The sequence below is a fragment of the Cataglyphis hispanica genome, chromosome 1 (assembly GCF_021464435.1).
Source record: "Cataglyphis hispanica isolate Lineage 1 chromosome 1, ULB_Chis1_1.0, whole genome shotgun sequence".
NCBI classification, from domain to species: domain Eukaryota; kingdom Metazoa; phylum Arthropoda; class Insecta; order Hymenoptera; family Formicidae; genus Cataglyphis; species Cataglyphis hispanica.
This window is the reverse complement of record NC_065954.1, coordinates 16,896,709-16,920,737: the sequence shown is the minus strand read 5'-3', so window position 1 is coordinate 16,920,737 and position 24,029 is coordinate 16,896,709. Positions and strand designations below refer to the sequence as shown.

At 33.1% G+C, this 24,029-nt stretch overlaps 2 protein-coding genes across 3 annotated transcripts in view; both read left to right on the top strand.

Moving 5' to 3' along the window:
• The first annotated feature begins 1,530 nt into the window (after positions 1 to 1,530).
• Positions 1,531 to 24,029, top strand: part of LOC126848717 (sperm flagellar protein 2-like) — a 65,376-nt gene continuing 42,877 nt past the window's right edge. Inside the window, exons 1-11 of the mRNA XM_050590265.1 lie at positions 1,531 to 1,797; positions 2,062 to 2,937; positions 3,396 to 3,608; positions 3,744 to 4,341; positions 4,662 to 4,950; positions 5,258 to 6,017; positions 6,388 to 7,163; positions 7,579 to 8,292; positions 8,649 to 8,922; positions 9,356 to 9,682; positions 10,056 to 10,252. Of these exons, the coding sequence (XP_050446222.1) occupies positions 1,531 to 1,797; positions 2,062 to 2,937; positions 3,396 to 3,608; positions 3,744 to 4,341; positions 4,662 to 4,950; positions 5,258 to 6,017; positions 6,388 to 7,163; positions 7,579 to 8,292; positions 8,649 to 8,922; positions 9,356 to 9,682; positions 10,056 to 10,252 (5,291 nt within the window). The remainder of the gene's footprint in view (positions 1,798 to 2,061; positions 2,938 to 3,395; positions 3,609 to 3,743; positions 4,342 to 4,661; positions 4,951 to 5,257; positions 6,018 to 6,387; positions 7,164 to 7,578; positions 8,293 to 8,648; positions 8,923 to 9,355; positions 9,683 to 10,055; positions 10,253 to 24,029) is intronic.
• The window catches only part of LOC126858902 (beta-1,4-N-acetylgalactosaminyltransferase bre-4-like), a 100,112-nt gene continuing 87,124 nt past the window's right edge, over positions 11,042 to 24,029 (top strand). For both annotated transcript variants that reach the window (XM_050609618.1, XM_050609607.1), the window contains exon 1: positions 11,042 to 11,622. The gene's annotated coding sequence lies outside the window, so the exon portion shown is untranslated. The remainder of the gene's footprint in view (positions 11,623 to 24,029) is intronic.

Below are 24,029 nucleotides of genomic sequence, written 5' to 3'. Positions count from 1 at the left end.
ATTTACTTTCTGATTATCGGTAGTATAATTACTGTCTCAATAATCTAAAACTTCTTGATAACAATACGTCGGGCCACAAATTTTTTCGTTGGTAAAAATTATTGTCGTTAATTCTTATTGTTAGTTTTTTGCGAATACATTAATGTATCAAGTCGCGTCACATCGGCCAGTATCTTTTTCGTTTCTGTTTCTATTTCCAATTTTTCTAAGAATACACACACATACATAAAATATGAAGAAACAATTTTGCAAAAAGCGGACTGATCGGAAATAATAGATAAAACTTCATTTTGGAAAGCTAATTCTTTTTTAATTTTTTTATCTATTTATTTAATTAAAAATCAGGAAAGAAATATATAATTTTTTCTAGAGAGAAAAGGAAAGAGAGAGAAGGAACTAGAGTTAATATAATAATTATAAAAATATTCTAGAATGGCAAAAAAATATTCTCTTTTGCATATATTTATCAGAAAAATTATTTAAAAAATTACAATTAGTTATGTATATGTAGATATAATCGCATTGAAAACACATTGTTCTATTTAATTCAAAAAGGCTAATTATATCCTATTTAATTTTATCTTAATCAAAGTGTGCCAATATTCTAGAAAATAATGCAAATGTTTTTTTTTTCGATAATCTTTTATTTTTAAAATTATTTATCCAATATCATAGAGATGACTTTCTTTAGATTTGCCTGTTTTTTTGCAAAGAAGAAAATACGGAAAACCCGTGCGTGTTCTTTTTCGTCCTGCAGAATGCGAGATACTATTTTTTTGCGTGCATATTTGTCTCAAGAAATCTCGATTTCGAGATTCCACATTTCTCGATTTTCGCGAGAGGAATCGAGCCATATATTATTTCTTGGCGAGCCGAACCAATGCTCAATACTACGCTGCTGTTGGTTTGAAATCTATAATAAAGGAAAGCTGATGAATCACGATTTTCTTCTACCCGTCTATACCTATAAACCTGTAACATGTATATGCAGCGGAATATAACGGAATAATAAAAAAAATAAGCAACAAAGTAACAAAGATATACACTTTTTATATGCATGATTTATAAGTTTTAATTTTTAATATCGAAAATATACATCAAATACATCGTGTACATATATATGCATCAAATTTGAGAATTTCTCTGATATTAATTGCATAAATAATGTGAAACTCAACAATACGCATATATAGATATAAAATTAATGAAATACAAAATTGTCAAAAATATAAAATTTTTAAATATGCAAAAATTTCAAAAATATCAAATTTTAAAACCTAAATATCTGAAAAATATATGAAAAATACAAATATGCAAGTATTATTAAATATGTTGTTTCGTTTTCTCGGAAAAAATAATTCAGCCATCGATTCTCAAGTATAATCGTATACACGGAGCTAATTTCGCATTGCTCGCAATTGTCAAGTCGCAATGTCTCGACCACGTTGCAAACGTCGGAAATGTGCGTTTCTCGCAATTTCTAGTTTTGAAACATCGAAAATTTCGCAAAGTTGCTGAAACCTCCCGACAATGGCCGATACGCTAAAGGCATGGCTGCGTACGAGGCTGGGTATAATAATAGATCTCACCCCTGAGATGTTCGGTCATTACGCCAGAGACGGCACCTTGTTGGCCCATATCCTGCACAGTTACGATATAATAAGCAAAAATCAATTAAGTACCATCCTTCGCACGCACGACCCGGCTCTGTGCAGGGTGAACCTGAAGACTCTACGAATCTGGTTGCAGCTCATCAACGTTACTCTGAGCGATGAATGTATCAACGAGATTTCTAAAGTATCGTTCGCAGAAAAGAAATAGAGAGCGCAAAAGAGAGAGAATAAATTTTAAAAAATTAAAATTGTTATATAAGAAAAAAATATGAAATATTTTCAACAATCTTTTTAAACGATTTCAAGTAAACATTACTTTTATCAGAAATCATATTTTTTAAATTAATCTATATTATTCCTATTAGTCAGATAAATTTTTATCAATTTTTATCAATTTTGCTTATCTCTTTCATAGGCTAAATTTATTTTTATATAAACAATACTTTAGGGTAAAGGTGCAGCAGCTCTTCAACTCTATTACAAGGTTTACCTGAGTCTTGAAGGTAAGGATCGACTGCATTTCATCGCTCTTCAGAAAGAGCGAAAATATATGCCGAGCAGGTTCGACGTCTCTAAAGTATCTGAAGAGCCACCATCCTACCACCCACCCGAACATCCTCTTTCGCACCCGTTAATTGAAGCGGCCGATACCGTTTTCTGGCACAAGAGTAAATTTTGGGCGATTACGCAAGCCTGCAAACTAGAACGTCAACGATTCGAAGCTCTCATGAGATATCCTGTAATAATTGAACCGCTCGAGCATTTCATTTTGAAAGAGTTAGCGGTCGAGAAAAAGACGGAGAGTGAGATATTGGATGAGTTTGCTTGCAAGCATTCACCTCCCAAGATAAAGAAGAAATACCGCGTGATCACATGTTGTCCAGAAAAAAAAATTTTGGATATACCCAGTGTCGAGGATCTTGCGACCGCTGCAAAATATACCGACTTCTTGAAGAAGCGCAGTGAAAAAGCGGCTAAATCTCACGCATTCACGATGAAGATACAAACGACGATGATGACAGAGGCTTGGGAGGGATTGCTGAGGAAACAAGATAGGTCTTTCGACGAAGCTCTCGGCAGGCGAGTGCTAGATCAGTCGCGCTACGAAAAACAGATGATGAGGAAGCTGTGCGAGGTGCGAGATTTGAGGAATAGAATCATAGAAAATCGTAGCCTCGTTGACGCGATGTTACTGAAGGCTAGGGAGAATGAACTGCGATTGAAGGAGGATCATCATCGAGAGATGATGAAAGAGGAGATAGACGGTGTAAAAATGGAAGATTGTAGAATGCGCGAACTTCGTTGGAGAATTCGCGAGGAGAAGGTGAGTAGCAATGTATGTTGGGGGAAGGGGGGGGGAAGGATTATTACGATAAAATCTTTTTGATAAGAATAAAAAAAATACATATATATATATATATATATATACTAATTATACAAAATAGTTACAAAGTGATGACAAGGAATATAAATTAAATATGAACATGAAAATAATGCAATACATAGTAACAATAAAAAGAGAGACATGACGAAACAAGAACAGAGCTATATAAATTATAATTAATAACATTATAAATCAATGAAATATTTTACATTTGAACATTTCAGGTAATAGTACAATTATTTTTTAAAGGCATATATATTTTCATTAATTAAAATCTATTGTCATCAACATCTCTCACTTGTGCTTCTATAATTTTAATTAATAATAACATTTATCTTTAAAAAATAATTGTATTATTACATAAAATGTGGAAATATAAAATATCTAATCGTTTTAAGATGCGCCGAATAAGAGAGAAACATCAAAGCATTTGTTTGGAAATTATGGAAGATCTCGCGGATATTGCAGTAAAGATGGCTGACTATCGTCAGGCAAAGAACAATCATATTCCTGATTTTATTTGGAATGAATGCAAAACGGCGTTCTTGAGAAATCAGCCGATATTCGAATTCATGGACAACCATTTCGATAATGTCGAACAGATAGAAGATGTAGAAGAAATTGAAAACAAAGAAGAAACAAATAATAAAAAAATAATGGAGAATGAAATAAAAATGAGAAATGAAGAAAAAATAAGGAGCAAAGACGAGATGGAAGTTGAGAAGAAATTAAAATCTGAGGAAAAGCTAGTTGAGCAAGAACTAGAACGTCAGCAATCTTTGACTGATACAGACTTTGAGAGTTATCGAGATTTAAGCTCACCCTGGGATCAATTCGTGTCGAAGGAAGAAAAAAAAGACGAAGAAGTTGTCAGGCTGGGTTGCATTGTGCTTGGTTACGTCGTTCATCGGTTATTAGAAATCTTATATCCTTATTCGAATGGAACAGCGAGTTGTGCAGTACGAAGAGTTAAAGTTGCAGCCGTTATCTCGGGGATAATAAATCCAATCTTGCACGAACAGTTGCGGGAATTGCTGAAAAACAATGGAATCCGTTTGTTGACAATGGAAGATGCGATTAATCATTGTTTAGAGAGATACAAGCAGGAAATGGCTGATGTAGAGTATATTGATTTAAATATCGTCTCGACGACGACAAGAGATATTAAAAAATTACAGACCAAGAACAAAAATGACAATTCAAAGGACCGTCAGAAAAAGATCGAAAGAACACCGAAGATGGCAACATTCCAGAAGAACTCAGCTGATGAGAAACAAACGCAGACACCTAGGCAAATACCTTATGACGATATGCATCCGGTTTTAAGCGACACCGCGTATATAGGTAGAAAAATTTAGAGATAAAAATGCTATAAAATATATTGATATTGATAAGATAAAATAATTTTATCATTAAATTAATGTTAGAATCATAATTTGCGGTAATAATATCATTTTTTATAGACACAGACGTATTTAACACATAAGACTCCACCAGTTTATAAGAAAAAAAAAATAGTATTAATATCTGAGCATTATTAATTTTCTAATGTATATGAGTAACACTAGTCAGTAGATTTTATAAAAATATTAATGTTGTTAAAAAATTTTTGATTTATTTTTAATCGTAAAACGACTGATCTGATTACTATCTGCAATATTTAGGCAAATGGACTTACGAATTTCTCACGTTGGGTGAACCGATTTCCGATGAATTAAATACAAAAATATTAATTGAATATCTAAGAGGAATTGAAGACGACGAAGGTTGGGCGTTAATAAATTATCCTAATACGTATAAGCAGATGGCAATGTTGGAGAAAGCGTTGACTGGACGCAAGATTCCTCCCGATCCTAAAATTATCAATTTTGCGGATGTCAACATGGAGGAAATTGATCTTCCATCAGCCAGAATTGTATTTGAGGGTGATAAAGACACATTTGCGATATACAGGCACGTTCGATCATTTAATGTTAGAAAAATTAAAATTATCGTGTTTTATATATAATTATGTGCAAAAAAATATTTAATATTATTGACATTAATTAATATCTAGATTCATTTATTATTAGTGAAATATTAATAAACTTTACATATTCACTCGTGTAATAATACACGTTGCAATTGACTCCATTTTATTGTTGTCTATGTCAAATTACATTAATATCTATTTTTAGTAATTTAATAATTATTAAATATTGAAGATTTTTCAAAAAGTTAATAAATACAGACAGTTAATAAGATCTAAATGTTAATATAGGCAGTCTAGATTGTTGCCGAATCCAATTTCCAGAATAAAAGAGAACTCCTCAACGACGTTTATGACAATCTATATCAAGGCAATGTTAAAGCCAAAGACAATAGATTTCCCAGATCTACCGTGTATAGTTTTACCGGACGATGCTACGTCGATAGACGAATATTATGCTAATGAAAATGTCGCATATGGATTTTTTTACAACGTTCTCGATTATTCGACCTTGAAACAGTTGGCTGAATTTATCGCGGTTCAGACTCCCAGAAAGCAATTAGAAGAAAAGATTTCACAGGCATATCATGATAAACAGAAATTTCCAGAGACAGTTGTTATTAAATGCTTGATACCGAAATCTAAGTGGGAAACCTTGAAGTACGAAGAGAAGAAAGATATCGAAGCTGAGAATAGCGATCTACAACCGGAAATTCAAACGCAATTAGCAAACAGTCATGTTAGACCTGGAGAAGACGATTGGCAATGGATAAATTTCTTCCAACCGCCAGATTTATTCGAAATCTTGGCTACATTCTGGGAGAGTATAGAAGATGCTTACGTCGAAAATCTAAAGAAAATTCTCTCTTTGAAGAGAATGCACAAGTCGGCCGTTATGCCCTATAAAAATCTCGTCCTGAGAAATTTGACGAAATTTGTCGAACGCCCCGACAAACGGCAAGTCTTACTGCAAGATTTTCAACGCGCTTTTAATGAAATTGATGAGGACCTCAGGGATGATTCCGATATGAAATGCGAGCTGCACTGTCGAGTCAGTACATAAATTTTAAATCAAAATATAATATAACAGTAAAAATTATATACGTACTAAATGATAGAGCGATCTATTAGTTTTGATAAAAATTCAGTCAAAATATAATTAAACCTTGTTAAATATAAAATAATAATATAATGAAGCATGTGGAGAAGATGGGAGTAACGAAATTTGCTATTAAATTCAATTTTTTGATAGTCAAATTAATTTTTATCAACATTAAGCATAAATTTTTATTTAACATTAATAATTAAAAAAAACTTTTGTCACAATAATTTTTATTTTAGAAAGTTCTTAATGCTTTGATAGAAAACAAAAACAATACATGATCTTTGCATTGTTGGGAATCTAAAAGTTCTTGTAATAGGTTGACGATTTTCGGATGGAATTATGGAATTTGTGTGACGCGCGAAGGCACGAAGCTGAAGAAGAAAGGAAACGTACCCTGCAGAGTGAATGGATTCCGGTGGAAACCGTGGTTCTGGTCAACGTGTACATCGAAATCTTGCAAGCGGAAATCGACAGATTTGTCGACACTATGCAGCTTCTGCAAGATTACTATACTTCCATGTCGCAGAAACCTCTGCAGGAACCGCGATTCTCCAAGATCGTCCTCGAGCACGTCGCGTTGGCGAATATCGTTGAGAAAACCTCATTATTTGAAGATAAAGAGCAAGAGCTGTCAACGATTGAATCGATTAACCCTTCCGCGAGAGACATAAATATGGACCAATTTAAAACTGAGATCGAAATTTTGCTGATCGATACATCGAAGAGCTTTGATCCTGATCAAAGTATCATTTATAACATTATTAAGGATAATATTCAACAAGTGCGGAATGTCGTGAATTCCATCTCGTCCATGATATTGGAGACGCTGCAGAAGGAAGAAAAAGCCGCAATTCCAAAGACTGATATTAAAAACAAAAGTATCAAAAACGCATCGTCCGATTCAATGTTTGATAAACTAGCGAGAAGAAATCGCGATCTAATCGAGGAATGGCGATACGCCGTTTTGTTTGAGATCGATCGTATTAATCAAAGATTGGATGTGCTGGGCACGGCCGCTCGATTCGACTTAATTTTTCTTTTCGACACTATGAAAGAGGCTTTCCACAACATTTACCATTACATCATTGAAAGGTTGGTATCAATCATAATCATTTATCATGTTGAACTCTTATTTTTGACGAGAGTTATTAAACTACGAAATGAACGTAACCGTTCAAATTTGTGGAGAGGTAAATTTGATACACTCTGCAATACGAATATATATTGTATCCATTACAGAATATTTTAATTCACTTTTTCGAACATTTTTAAAACGGAAAATAATTAATTTTCTCATGAAAATCACGAATTTCTTTATGGCTTAAATGGCAATATTATAATTATCTGAATTAAGATACTCTAAATCATCGTTATGTATTTATTATGAGTATACACTTCAGTTAATTCATTAAATATTACGATATTTAATGCATTAAATTACTAGTAGTATCTTTGTTATTCACAATTTAGAAATCGAATGCATAACATATGACGTATTTTCTTAAAGATACAAACGCGAATTGGAAAGTATCAACGAAATGGCGAACGTTTTTTGCTTCGCCATCGAAGAGGAAAGACCGATTCAACAGGAATTACTATTAGACGGCGATCAGTTTGTCGTCAGACCAGACGTTTTGATGTTTCCCGAAGATCCCAAGCGATTTGCTACCCCGATCGAAGAAGTTCCTTCACCTCTGCGATTTCGAATAGTTCAACTCGGCCGATTGATAGACATTTTCCGACGAATCGCTCCGCACGGAATCATAAGCGAGCGCGTCCTCATTTATATTCTTCAGGATCTGGTATCCTGCGGCGAAGAAGACTGTTATCCGTCCTTCGTGCCATGCGCCTGGCAACAACTGCACCCTCCGGATATCGAGAAATTGATCGAAGGACTATTCGGCGCTACAGAATACATTGAGTGGCGAGAATTCATCGTATATGCGATGGATCTGCCTATGCCATCGCATCAAGATATCTTGAAGGCGCGAATGGCTTTTAGAATGCAGGATCCTGATCTAAAGGAGACAATTACCCGCGACCAGTTCCATTCTACGCCGTTATGGTTCCTTGAAATTTCTACCTTTCACGAGAAATTATCGGAGGAGGAGGTCGATTACAACGAGATAATGAATATAATGTTACGTGAGGAAGTTCGATTAGGCAAGCGCATTTCGAATGCGAAGAGCAACTTTATAGAAACGAGTGAGGATAATTCGAGGTGCGTTAAAAATTCATCTAGCAGAATCGATCAAATAAAAACCCTTGTAGCGTAAAATTAATAAAAATAAAAATTAATTTGCGCGTGTGCAATCTGAAAACAAAACTCGTTGAATAAAACATTCTTCATTAAAATGTTTTATTTAGGTTGATTTTGCTTTTCCATTCGAGCTATTTTTTATTAATTGCTTTCCCTAATTGCTTTCAATCAATTTTTTATATGATATAGAGTATTTTTGATCAATCTTCCAATTAATTTTTTATTATTTCTTTTAATTTGATAACTCTATAAAATTTTTGCACTACTCATTTTCTTAAATAATTCTGCGTGAAAAATTAATCGCGAGATTTTGACAGAGCGATACTGAGACTGACGCTGGCAAAGGAACTTATCTGCCGAATGTATCTGGTAAATCGAAACACAATCCATTATACCGCAATGTTGTTGGCTTTTTGCAAGGACAAGGATCCTCACGAAGGTCTCGGAAAAGCGTTTACTCTTGCTATGGGTGCCAGAGTTTGTACCGATGCGGTAGAAGGTGAGAAATACGTTGACGAGCTCATTGAGAAGAAGCGCCGTGAGAAGGAATTGCAATTAAGTAAAGAATATCTTCATGAGCAAGCTAATGAAGTAAGTAAATTCATAAAACTTGTATTAAAGTTAATTTACGCGATTATGTTTGAAATCGACTTTGTCGCGTTCGCAATTTAATAAATATAATAAATAAAAAATAATATAAAATAATATAAATATTAAAATGAAATAAAGAACAAGAATAATGTTTGTATATTGAAATTTTTATATAATTAAGTATCATAAATATTTATTGAATTAACAGTTAATAATTAATACAACAAGATATATGATTAGACAAGATAAAGAATATTATTTATTTTAGAAAAAAAAAAAATAAATCATGAATATTAAATCACATATGTAACGTGGAAAAAAAATTGTCAAGAATTTACATTAGTATTACATCGTAAATATAAAAAAAAAATTAGAAACCCAGGAAAAAAATTAATTTTGTTAAATAAAATTACAGCGATATATTTGGTTTTAGGTAGTGCGAGAAATTATCAATCACATAATGAATAGAATGGCAAAGGCTATCGACGTGCTCGAAAAAATTTACGATCATGATCTAACTCCGAAACGATTAATGATACAGCAGTTAAATGAGCATTTGGACGAGATAGATCCGGCTGAGCTTTTGCCACCGGAAGAAATAGCGGAACACTTAGTTATAGAAGATTTGTCGGTCATTGATGAACAAGAATACGAGCCGTATTTGGCACCAGTTTCGCCAGCTGTTGAAACATTCGAAGATTACGATATAATCGGACGAGATGAAGAAATGATCTTTTGGCTGCCACGGAATGTTTGTCTGGTAAATTTATTCATTTATCACTTTTGAAGATAATTTTAAACAATCTTTTTATCTTCTATCGAAAAAAATTGCCTTTTAGTCAGAAACATAAATTTTTAACCTGAAATGGAATTTCTTTTAAATTTTTGTTTGAAGTTTGAAGTAAACATTTGTATTAGAAAAACAAATTAAACTTTTAATAAAAACTTTTAATTAGGAATCCAATTTGAATTAGAAAAGTAAATATAATCGTCGTATTGGTAATATATGCTATTTACAAAATATATAAATATATTTTCGTGGTGTAATTTTTTGATATTTCTATTGAAAAGTGTATGTCAGATGATTTCTCTAATAATAACTTAAAAGTTTTTATTCGAATGATTTTTTTCAGACAGTTTTGTCTACGTGTTTACCATGGCTTGCACAGCAACCGAAACTTTTTGATTCGTTTACGAGTCTTCGCAAAGAAATAGAGCGCGTATACGACGAATTGAGAGATGAGGAACTAAACGATGATAAAGATCTCGTTTTATCTCATCGTTTATTAAATCACAATTTTATTCACGAATTACTCTACGCTTCTAGCAAGTTTGTTTCAAAAAATATGACAGATTTGCTCCGAAACATTCTAAAAGACAGATATGAAACAACGTAACGAAACAAAAGTTTATATTAAAAGCATTATATAATATGAATGCAAGATATGTCTATATGATAAATATAGAATAGAGCGTTTTTTTCTTATCATTAAATGAATATTCATAAATTATCTAACATTTTCGAAAAATATTGCTTTGTGAATATTATCGCAAATTATAAATTATCTGATGCGACTATTTATCAATTATATACGGTATCTCTACCTTAACAAAGGCATTTGCCGGGTGAGGAGATTTAAGTACTCTAATGAATCTGAAAGCTATGCCGGTTACCGATAATGCCGGAAAGATCGAAGGGGAAGAGTCAGACTAAAAGAGATACCGTAATTATTATATATTTATTATATCAATATTTTTGAATAGAATAGGAGGAAAAGGACAATAATCGCGAGAACAGAGAAAAAGGAGCTCCAAAATATTTGATATCCTCCTCGAGAATTATCGTTAGAAGTATCTTTTCATTTGAAAAAACGAACGTAACTATTTTCTTCCGTATCCAAGGAAGATGAAAGAGCATTTGCGAGATCAAGTTTACCATGAAACCGAATCTTTCATCTTTAGCCGACATCAGCGTGAGATCCGTCGACGCCGCTAGATATCGCCACGCGACCGGCTCGCCGGTCAAACGTCCCGCCGCGCCTCCGCCAATCAGCGCGCCAGATTTCCGCCGGCGCCGCTGCCGCTGCGGACACTGGCGCCCGCTCGCCAGTCGTGACAGTCTCGCGACGAGATGTCCTCCGCGGTGGACTTATCCGAGTCAGTTTCGCGTCTCCCTCGTTATATGACAAACGACCGTTGTCCGATGAACAACATTAGCCGCGCATCGTCATCGATATGCCCGCCGCGATGTCGACTCGTCGTCGTCGTCGTTGTCGGAACGCGCAGATAATTCAATAAGAGAGGGGGTGAGAGAGAGAAAGAGAAAGAGAGAGAGAGAGAGAGAGTGTGTGAAAACTCCAAGATCGAGCGTACTCTCGGAAGCGGCGCGCCCGAATCATAAAGCGACCCCCGTGACAAAATCGGGTTGCGAACAGCTTACGGCGCCACTCGATCTGATGCGATCACGTGGCCTCCGTTCGTCCCTCCGACCGTGTTTACTCCCGTTCGTTCGATCTCGTGTGCGCGCGCGATCGCGGGTGCTGAATTGACGCGACAGTGCCAACGAACGACGTCGGCGCGTTCATCTCGCGAGCTCTTGATGTGACGCGCGTCTTTCTCTTCATGGAGCTCGGATGCTGCATATCCACGTCGAGGAGACAGATGAAGCTGTTATCGAATCGACAACAATCAACGATAAAAGTGAGTGTACAGTATTGGATGTACTGTTGTTTATATGCTTCTCGGTCGCGGGAGATTACGTCACGCTCACGTGACAGCCGGTGGCGAGAGATATCGCAATCGGGAGAAAGAGAGACAGATTCGGAGATCTCTTTTTCGAAATGTCAGGCTCTTTTATTATTCATGCCACAGTCTAGAGATTTTAATATTCAGAGAAAATATTTAAAAAAACAAGTATTATTCAGAGAATATTATTTACATACATAAATATATAAATATTGCATATATAGGAGCAAAATGATGAGTGATATAAATATTACAAAAATAATATACATCATATATTGTTATATATAATGTTATACATTATTGTTATACATTATATAACTTATGATTATCTCACTTTTTGCCTAAAATCAGTCAATAAGCAAGGTGATAAGTGATAATTGAAATATCTTCTTTTCTTTCTCGGTTTCTTGAAGATTTTAAAATGACGTTTCAACCGTTTCAACCGACGTCTCAAACGTTTGCGTGCAGATACTTGACTAATTGTTTTTAAAATTAATATTGCAGTAAAATTAATGCGCCGAAATTATACGATGTTCATTTAGCAATGGGCACATATACATGCGAAACTGCACAGATCGCGTACTTTGCATTAATGCACAACACGGACTAATGAAATTGTAGTAACAAGTTTGCGAATGTTCTGCAATTCGTTGCTTATTAACCCGTCGAATACGGCTCTGAAATTCCGGAATTGTAATTTTGCTTGCCTGTGTACAAATGTGCCTAGATACAATTACTTTTGTCATGCTGAAATCAAACTTCGCATGTGCGAATGCGGAAAATTGCAGTATGTCGTAGTTAAATTGTGATACAGTTTGTTAATTTTAAGTTTCCGCGTTTTCAAGAACAAATTTCTATATAATTTAAGATTTCATGTAAAAAACAATTTGAGAAAAAATTTTGATAAAATGTAATATACTATTTTAATTAATTTTTCTTAAAGTTAAAAAAAAAAATGTCATTTTTTTCTCTCAAAATTGCGGGATAAACTGTTGATCGAAAGTTTAAATCTTGTAATTTTTATTTAAGATAGAAAATTATCTCTTAAAAAAAAAAAATATATTTAGAATAAAAATGCAATATAAAAATCATAAAATATGGATTATATCTCTCTCGTAGAAAAAATTACTTTAAGTTACTGCATATTACATATCGAGTGCTCTTTACTAATGGCTTTACTAATGCAAATGGCTGTAACAAATCGCGGAGATTTGATAAGATCAAATAACTTTTAATAATAGATACAAATCAAACTTTTACCGCATGCGAGGCAACGCCGATAAAATACAACGTTATATAAAGTTTGAACTTTGGAAATTCGAAATTGCTGTGCATTGTGCAAAGACAATGGATAAACGCCCTTATGTACATAGTGACCTAAATGCGCGATAGTACGCTTTTAATCCACGGAGATTAAGCGCACGCATCGATAAAAGTTGACAGAGCGAGGACGGAAAAGCTTGTTCTACGCTTTTTTTTTCTCCGTAAAAAATAGTTTATCGCCGCGAGAGTGTATCTTACCCTCCTTATTCATCAAGAATAGCGAATAGCATTTCCTTGTTTATTCGAGAGAAGCTCGAAGAACGTCCGCGACAGTGTGAAACTTGCTCTTCCGGGGAAATGCATTTAACAAGAAAGTTTAAGCGTAGAAATTCCGACACTCCAAAACGACAGAGAACATATAATGATATGTATTTTTGTTTTAATTTACATAAAAAAATTCTTCTTTTTTGTACTTTTAAAATTTATAAAAAGTTTGATTGAAGTTTTTCCACGTTTTTTATCTTACGCTTATAAACTTTTATCTTTGATTAATATTTCATATTTTTCTTTTTTTCTTTGTTTTATAATCCAATTAATCCGTTGATCGATGAGATAGATTAGTGATTAGAGATAATTGCATTAGTTCGGGTATATTCAACTATATGGACGAAGCGTGAAAATGCCTGATACGTGTGTTTACGTATATGTATTAAATACAACACTGCCTGCTTTTTGCGTATTTGCATAAAACGAGACGAATCTCATATGCTAATGCAGCGTTGTAAATCTCGACGACGATTATAATGTCGATGTTTATACGTATATGCGATTCAATATATGCATTATGATAAATTTAATTCTCTCTCTCTCTCTCTCTCACACACACACACACACACACACACACACACACACACACACTCTTGGACCGGCTAGCCGGTGATTTTGCAGTAAATTGTATTTTATTATGTCACGAGTTATTAGTTACGTCCAACGTGCAATGTTAATTAATGCCGGTATGTGGTCGATCGTGCCTTTCGATAGGTAAACAGTGAGTTCTGATAAATTTCACGCGAATATTATCGTGCAAAACAAAATATACATTGCATAATATTATGTCTCTTATCGATATATTTAATATTAAGGGTTTTCCCTCTCTCTCTCTCTCTCTCTCTCTCTCTCTCTATCGGATATAACATCGGAAAGATTCAATATATCCAATTGAAATAATTTCAGCCATTCACATCTGCATTCCAACGAGAAAGTAATTTTGTAATTTTACAGCAAAATTTAAGATTGTAGAGATGGAAATCAGTGGAAATATAATAAAAAAAAAAAAATTTCTTTGTATTGTGTTGGATTCTGCATATTGGCGTTTACTTTCTCGTACCGTGATTTTGTTGAAAAATTGAATTTACATTGCTGGCTGTTGTGCTTTACTTTCGAATAATAAAATAGCGCAGATGAAACTTCGCGATTGTTTGTGTTTTATTAAACTTGTTTTACACACCAAAATTTTTCGGAATAAGCTTAATAAAATCTTTTCGTTAGCAAATATAGTCTATTTACAACATAAATAAATAAATGTTAGTTGCGTTATTCGTTGTATTCTATTTTCGAATAATAACGTAGCTGAAATTTCGTGATCGTTTTATTTGCCTTGCACACCAAGATTTTTTGAAACAATCGTAGTAAAGCTTTTTTGCGAATAAATATATTCTATTTGCGTCATAATTCAATAATTGTTAGATGTGTTATTCGTTACGATCAGTGAATATTCATTGCCGAGACAACAACAAGCAATCGCTTTAATGACAAGTGACCGTGACAACGTCACGGTTATAGTTGCTAGTCGCACATAATGTATTGAAATCGCTCATAAGATCGTCGAAACAACGGCTGTTATCGGGCACGTGGTTGTGATTAATCGCTTGTCTCGATTATATATTGAAGCTGTCTGAATTGAACGCCACGTCGTTTGCCATTGTATATGTCCGAACGTTTCCCATGTTTCTCATCGATCTCTCTTCGATACTATCCCGGAATATAATACAATTACGATCGGTTCTCTCTCCATTCTCGGACGATCCCGATACAACCGCGTCATACACAGCCATTAATATGTTGCAAATTATTGTTCGACCAATAATCGTATCTATTCATATATAAATGGTTCAGATAAACATCTCTCTCTCTCTCTCTTTCTATTTTTTCGAATTATTTTTATGTATCGGATATGATTTCAACATCGATTTTTACAGCGAAGTTCAAATAACATGAGAACACGAGGTAGAAATTCGAATTTTATTGCATTTTTACACAGAGCATAAATAAAATTTTTTTCGTACTCGTAAGAAAATATTAATTTATTTGCAATTCGATATCATGATGAAAACTCGTATTTTTAGTAATTTAATAGTTATAATTTAACAGTACCGCATGTTTTTTTAAGTATTATCAAAGCATATATATTTATTTCATTTTGTGTTTGTCCAGTTACGTTTATCTATTACTTTCACATGTGCCCCTTTTATAAATTTGTTCTGTTAATATTTATATTTTAACAAGGTATTACGATATAGAATATATATATCTATTTTTTATGTCTTTGAAATATTTGAAATAAAATAAGCACTTTGGCGAACGAGAAAATGGTTCGAAACGACTGAAAATGTTAACATGTACAAATATATATTCCATGTTGTTCGTTATATTTGATTCAGCAGCATCCTCGAGAGAATTTATGTTTTCAACTAATTAATTGCTTGTGGCCTCTACGAGAGAGTTATCAGCATCATATTACTTTATCTACGCAGGCCTGACTTCCCTCTCATGCAATAAATAAACTTTATAATATATACAGCTTTTTAATTACATTTTTTATTTGATTATATCTTCTATAATATATCATATACATATATTTTCTTTTCATATACATATATATTAATGTGTGTATTGAAAAATAATTATTAAATATATCAAAATATACATATTATTTATACACACACACACACACACATACACAATTATATATAATAAGTATATAATGAAGAATTATTTTTGTAAAATTCTGGGATAATATATAACAAACGTATACAATATTATTAAAATTTGCAAAAGCTTAAAATAATTTTTAAAGTATTTCTTTCTCGCGCCTGTTTCTTTTTCAATATAAAACGTGTCAGTAAAGTGGATCAATATTGTTTTCTTGTTTCCGTCATCGACAGAGAACTCCCTTCCGCGGTTGCTTCGACATAATTTAATCAGGGATGCAATTCTGTCGAAGAGAATCGACTCGCGTCGAACCAACAGACAAGGAAAGTTTGCCTCGACGAAGGATTACTTAATTACGGAACTTATCTTTCTCCCTCCAACTTCTTCTATCTATTTATCTTTTCTTTTTGTAGACATAAAGAGCATGCACAAAAGTCGCCGAATCATTTGACAATGTTCTTGCAATCGAAAACTACTGACTTGATATAATTCGCGAACGTGACAAAGACGGATGCTGCACCGTCCGTTGTTATTTCTCGCAGATGTAGTGCTCGACACTTTGGCATAATTGATGTCTCTTGTAAGCCATTAGGACGTTCCGATTGAAGGAGTTGTGTCATGTTCTTATGAGAAGTGAATTAATTTCGTGAATAACTAGTCTTGACAAGACTTTCATAGTGTGAAAAGCATTTTAACAAACTTTTACAATTATGAGATTTAGCGAACAGAATTTGTCATAAAAAACAAATTTTGATTCTTTTTTTTCATAATTTTTATTCACGAATTTTATAAGAATAACATATATCTACGTGTATATAATTATTATAATTATACATATATGTGTAATTATATAGTTTTCTTATTTTTATTTCAGTAACATTCAAATTTATCAAAAATAGTTATTCTTATCTCACATTTTTTTGTTTAATTTGTTTTTTTCTCACAAATTCTTCTCCAAGAACGTATTACAGCCTTGTCCTTGAGGCTTTTTCAATTTCTATTCTTTGAATCCACGAGGGATTCGAGAATTTTTTCATTCAATCACAGTGACTTTATTGATACATGGACTTACTGTCTATCTATATTTTCATATATAGTTCATACATAGAGAAGCTTTTCTTCTTTAGCGATTTCAATTTTGATCGACTATTCTTCTCGGCCGTAGCTGCTACTATTCTAGCCTCGGGCTATCTGAAAATTTTAATATGTAAATGGAACAGTATATTGCCAGAATTACACTCTTTTTCTAGTCGAAGCATTATACATTTATATCAAATGGCATCTCGATTTCAAAACACATTGGATTTTTCCAGCTAGATATTTGAGATGCACTTTTCGCCTCGTATTTTTTAATTTTCGAACTAAAATTACTTCGATTTACATTCTCGATTAAGATTACGTTTTTTCATTTTTCTATTGTAGTTTAATATTTTTATATTGTATTTTTAATGGTATATTTTTATTATTAGATGATAACTCTTAAAGTTTTTCTCTTAAAATGATTATGGAAACATTGTATAATAATTGTGACGCGCTTTGTGTCTTCGTTTGTTTGCAGAATTTCGCGAGATTCTTCGCTTCGCAAAGTAAAAGTATATCACACAATCTGTACGGTCGGCGGAAAGTAATTAGAAGTTTATTGCGCGGTTGTTGTTGCGAAAAACTTTTCTACGGTGAGAAAGATTATGTCAGGATTCTTCCATTGCCGGATCGCAATTTTCAACATTTCACGTATTAGCGTTAACTTTTTTTTCCACGAAAGATAGTTGGTAGGGGAAACGCGGCGAAACTCGATCGATCCTTGAACTTTTCCGATTACACGTGTCTTCTCGCAGACTTTCGTAGTGCTATTACGAGCTTAATTCGAACAACTCATCGAGGAGGAGGACTAATCTATCAAATGCATGCGTGAGTTTTTATGCCGATAAACTAGAATGATACGATGAATAATATAATGTGATACGTAGAAGAGTTAATATAAAAATAAACCAATTTATTTTTTATTTTTTATTAAAGAAACCAATTTATTTATTAGCGAAAACTCATAAATTATTTATGATTAATTGCAAATATAATATATGTATATTATGGTATAGTAAATATTGAATAATTAAATAATTTCGATACGGCACAAATGTTGAATAATTAGGAAATTACTTCCCGAAGTAATTAAATTATAATTGTGTTTATTTTCCTGGAAATGTATTTTCAATTCTATCCTTATCATACAAATAATTCTTATTTGCTTTTGCATAATTTATCGTAATCCTTTTTGCATAATTTATCGTTAATTTATCGTAATCTTTTTACGTGAAACTAAAGGTCATCGCAAAATCATCGCAAAGAGTAAGACCGCCGAAGCTGAACAAAGACCAATTTACTCTATCAAAAATTGATAAAGTGAAAGATGTGAGAATGTAACGGGCGAAATCGTACACCCGATATCACGCTTTCAACTAAACAGAAGGATAATTAACATAGAAAATTCCATCCAGTTTGCCATTTTTTTTTCTTCACAAGTTTGTCAATATATTCCCGGCAAACTTGCGAGTTCGCTCTTCTAAAGAGAAGCCGGTAGTTAGATAGAAAATTTAGATTAAGTACGCTGAAAGTTCCTAAGAGCTGTTAACAGAAAATTATAAGACTACGTTAACAAGATAGCAATAAATAAATAATAAGCCAAAAAATAGGAGATGATATGAGAGGATCCATGATCGGAGAGATGAAAATATTAATAACAATTTTTGTGCTTTAACTTTTTGTAATTAATCATTATCTTTTGGGGGGAAGATATATCATGTTCAGATAATTTATGTATATATATATATATATATATATATATATATATATATATATATAAGTGTACACTATTTGTGCGTATTCAAAAATTTGAAGGGACGAACGGTAACTCTGCAGTATTTTATACTATAGTATCGCAGAAAGTACGTGGACCATTAAATGGGGAAAAAAGGGACATTTTGCTTGTGCGGTTGATGGATACGCAAAACGTGTCTGGCGTTACGAGAAACGAAACTCGCAAAAGTATTCGCGAGATATTACTCCGAACGGGTATGCATAGTTTTCCAATAGAAATGTTCATTCGTCTGTCACGTCTCCTTGCTTCCGGCAATGAAACTTTGGTCGCTGGAATCGTTTTTATTTTAAGAACAATAAAGGATCGTTTTTTTTTTTTTAAAGTACGCTGAACATTGTACGAATTAGTCTCAAATTCATTCTTGTAGAGATATATAAAAATACATGATATATTAAAACACATAATATAATAGAAATTATAAGAAATTTATTTTGCGTACCTTAAAATATTTGTGTGTGTGTGTATGTGTGTGATATTAATGTCACACAAAATTCTTTTTTTTTTTTTATTGATTACTGACAGAAACCAATTAAAATATAACAATTTTACATTGTTTTATTTCTACTGTGTTATCGTTGATATTACTTCAAAGGCTTAAAAATATTTCGTATCGATGTCTCTTTCCAACATTTAATCGGGAATAAACACAGAATTGTATTATATTTCCTGTGTAATCGGAAACATATTATACCTCGTTTCTTTTTCGTTATCAAGCATCGATTTTATTTTGGCACGAAACAAAAAAAAAGGCTCGCTCGCATATTTGGCAATGCACAAAATTCGCTGATGCGTGTTCATGTCAGATACACGGACACAGGGTATAGTATGCAAACGGGAGGATCAGTTAACAATCTTTCGCTCGTTTGTGCGGCGGTAAGCGCGGCGGACATTATTAGTTCCGGGCCGGAGGCGGAAATGCCCCCGAATTCCCCATTGTTCCGCCGTTGCAATTATCTGACCTCTCCACCCCCTTCCTCTCTTTTCGACCACCCTCTTCCGACGCGTTGGTGCGCTTGCCACACACACACACACACACACATACATATACACAGACCTGATATCAGCCTGGTAATTTGTTGCGAGCAGTGCCGTTTAATCGTTCGCCTAATTACCTAGCCATTGACAACTTCTATCCCCGATCGAAATCTCTCTTTCCGAACCTGCATTCGATTGTCTCCCGATAAGAGATCATTTAAAAAAATGATACGGCTTCTAAAAGGATCCCTCTGACCAGGTCAATTTTGTCTTACAATCAATATCGTGAATAATTTTGTGTGTACATTGACGTTCATTAATAAATAAAAATTTGGGTTTTTGGCGATATTAAGCAATAAAGTGATAAATCGAGCAAATTGTTTTTTATCTTTAAACGCGTAAATTAGCAATTCTAATATTTTATAATTTATATTTATTTAATATTGTATTTGTATAATTATAGAAAATTAGCATATATAATCTTATCTTAGAATATACAATTATGGAATATTAATAATTAATATATGCAATTACGCGTTCAATAATAAATTCAATAATAGAAAAATACAATAATATAAAGATATATAACATAAATACAATAATATTATATATGATAAAAATGTGAATAAAATTATCTCTGGCTTGAGGAGTGAGGGATATTAAATTAAAAAAAATTAAAATTTGGAAATGGAATTGCGCGATGAAATAAAGTTTGACAATGAAATTAAATTTATTTGACATTTCATTCTTTGCGATAAAATAACGCAATAAATTTACAACAAAGGTAGGAGAAAATATAGAACGCAAATTCTCGAAAGTTAAGGTTGAAGATCATTTTTATGATAAAGTGATACATTTTCTTATACATTTTACTTATGAATACTACCGTACAATACCCCGTGGTGCTCTTATGGGGAAAGATACGGTGCTCCACGTATTCTCCAAACATAATTCTCCAAACATTCGTACTCTTGCACTACCTGTTAACAGTTAACAGTTAACTTAGACATAGTGCCTCACTGAACCATGTAACAATGGTTGGTATTTATTACTAGTTTCAGACTGTTTCGTAAAGCGTTAGTTATATAGAAGTGCTTATGCCAGTAAAATATGATCATAAAATAGCGTCGGCATACCTTATTGCGTAACTATTCCTCTGTAACCATTCCTCTGTCACCATATTGTGATATAAAATAGTCCACTATTTATTTTATATAATTGTTTAGAGAAAGTATTCATGTTTAACATATTTTATACCATTATCATATTTTATATAACTTACAATAATCTATCATATGATACTTTTCACATACAATTTTTAACAATTATGTAATATTATTTTATTATTTTTGGAGGGTTTATATGGAAGTAGTTTGTTTTTAGAAAAAAGAATTTCTTGTTTGCAATTTAATGAATGTTTAATGAATTAACTTTTTCACATTTGCTTCTATACAATGTTTCAAGATGTCAAAGTGCATTTCTATATTTCTTTTACCGCTATTCGCGGTTAGAGTTTAATTAAAAAGCGAAAGCTGTATTTTGTACGGTTCTAGCTGACACGGAATTAATTTCAACAGATTTTCGCGTTCTATGGAGCAAGGGTGGCTATGCGAAACGCAGAAAAATGATTGTGTCTGGTTATCTCTTTGGCTGCATATACGTGAATATAATCCTGCGAGTGAGTATCGTTTTGTCTCCAATGTCCCTGATAACAATATAATTCCAGGTTGCTTCCCCTCTCCCCAGGGAAACTCGGATTATACTGAATCCACCCGAGGATTTTCCTAAAAAGCCCTATTTTGAACGTTTTCATGAACAAACTCGCTGCTTTATGTTTCGTAACTGCAAAATCATTTTTGAACTGAAAAGGTTTTGCTCAGCTAGAAAACGCTTTGTTAATTTATTTTGGTAGAAGAATGAGGATTATCTGGTTTAATCCTCATTCTAATCCTATTTAGACATTTTCGTTGTGAAATGAGTGAGAAAATGGGAGGGGGGGGGGGAGAGAGATCGTTTCCGTTTAGTAATTATAAAACATACTGCGTTTAAACTTTATAACTTATAAATCACACACTAACATAAGCCATTCGTATCTATATTTACTAGATATATTTTTAAATTTTATATTTGATTACATACTTTGTATCTTCTTTTATTTAAAATTTTATAATGTTAGCTTTAAATTATTAATAGAATTATTATTTTATATTAGCGAATACATTTAACTCAAAAGTGAAAAGGCTTTTTAATCTCCTCACAATATAACTGAAAAATATTAAACAGATAAATTAAATAATATAAATTATAAAAAGAGAGATAAATTAAATTAACAGTGATTGTTTTGAGAAACAATTTATTTTAAATTTACAATACGAAATTGAATTGGTATTTAAAATATTTGTCGCTTAGGATTAGAAAATAATTTGTATTTAGCTGAAAGAAACTGCACGAGATACTCTGTCACCGAGCGAAATTAATATTGAACAAAATGCAATCAGCCTTGCCGGACTGAAATAAAATCTATTGAAGTGCAGCAGACGGAGGACAGGGCGGGTGCTGTGTGTGAGGTTTAAACGAAACCCACGTTCTCCCAGGCCTCTTTCTATATTTTCCAGGACGCGCACAGTCGTCCAAAAGCCGCTTTTCCATTCGCTCGTTTTGAATAGGAGGGATAGCTTCCTTATATTCGCTCACATACAGACCACCCACACAAGGACAACAAGTCAGTATGCTCTGCATAAATCAGATTACTTTTATTGTATCATTGGCAATTTTGATAACCAGCCACACAGTGGAGATAAATATTACATTTTCATATATTATACTTATATTATATATATATCAAGATTTATGATATGATCTACGTTGAAGGTTCCATTTCTTATCTGCATATTTTTGATGAAATTGAAAACGACATCTTTTCTGGAGAGGATTTTTGTTACAGAGAGAGAACGAGAGAGAAAGAAAGAGAGAGAGAGACAGAGAGAGGGAGGGAGAGGGAGAGAGATGCTTCACTGTTCTGGAATTTTCGAAATAAAATATGTTTATGCACGGGTTTTTTTTTTATTATTTATCGAAATACTTCAATTTTTAATATTTCGCGAAGTTTTAAGGATACAAATCGTTTTTCTGACAAGCTCTATATAGTTTTGCAATTTTTATATTTTAATTTGTCGATGATATATGTAAGTATTAGCTACACAATATAAATCAGATAATGAGATAACAAAATCTCGAAAATGTAATTTCTGCTGACTCTAATATGATTTTGACAGAATTACGTGAGGTCATTTTTATTATAGGAAAAGAATTGATTATATATTCGAGTGTTTTGTATAATTAATAATTATATCAGATAATTAATAACCGACATGCATATAATTGCATCAAAAAATATACCGAAAATATTATATTTATCTGGATAATATTATAAAAAATTATTTATTATAAATTATATATAATTACATATTAATATGAGAGAGAATTTTCTGGTATTATATTTTTCATTTATCATGTGCTGTCCGAATGATTCGCAGCATTCAACATTCATGAAAATTATCCTACCGTAAATTTATGTGAATTCGCGAGTTTGATGGTGGAAATTATACACGGTTGAATCAATGATTTCCCTAAATAATGATAGCTTGTATGTCATTCGATATTTACGTCGTTATGTCGGTGTACAATCCATCTCGGCTCATTAATATCCCATTGATACAATAAATACGAATGGCATTAACATTGATAGGAAAAGAGGAATTAATGTATTCGACATTGAATTACGTGTTGTATTCATACGCGTAATTATAAACGCTCCACGTTATTCGACAATCGGGCATCTAATTATCGACCTGATGATCATCATTACGTCCCGTAATGATTCGTCGCGCGGAGATAATGATAACGGGAGTTTCGTGGGAGGATACAATGGGGCAGGGGGAATGTTCCGTCTTACCGGTAATGATCTCATCGTAGTCAAACGGTGCATTGCAATGTAAATTATGCGTTGTATACGATGTCGACCGATCGTTCATCTCGCATTCGCGTTTGCCCGGATAGCGCGTGGTCGCCGTCGATTCCATGCTCGCAATAACCGAGGGGAATGTGGTAACGACCGCTATTTTCGAGCGTAACTGCTGCTCGTGTCGTAAGATATTGCACGATCATATATAACCGCGATTTCACGCAATGCGATTTTAATCATTCAAGCGCTGATTGGCCACATAAATGTATATATAATCTGCAGTAAGATTGACAC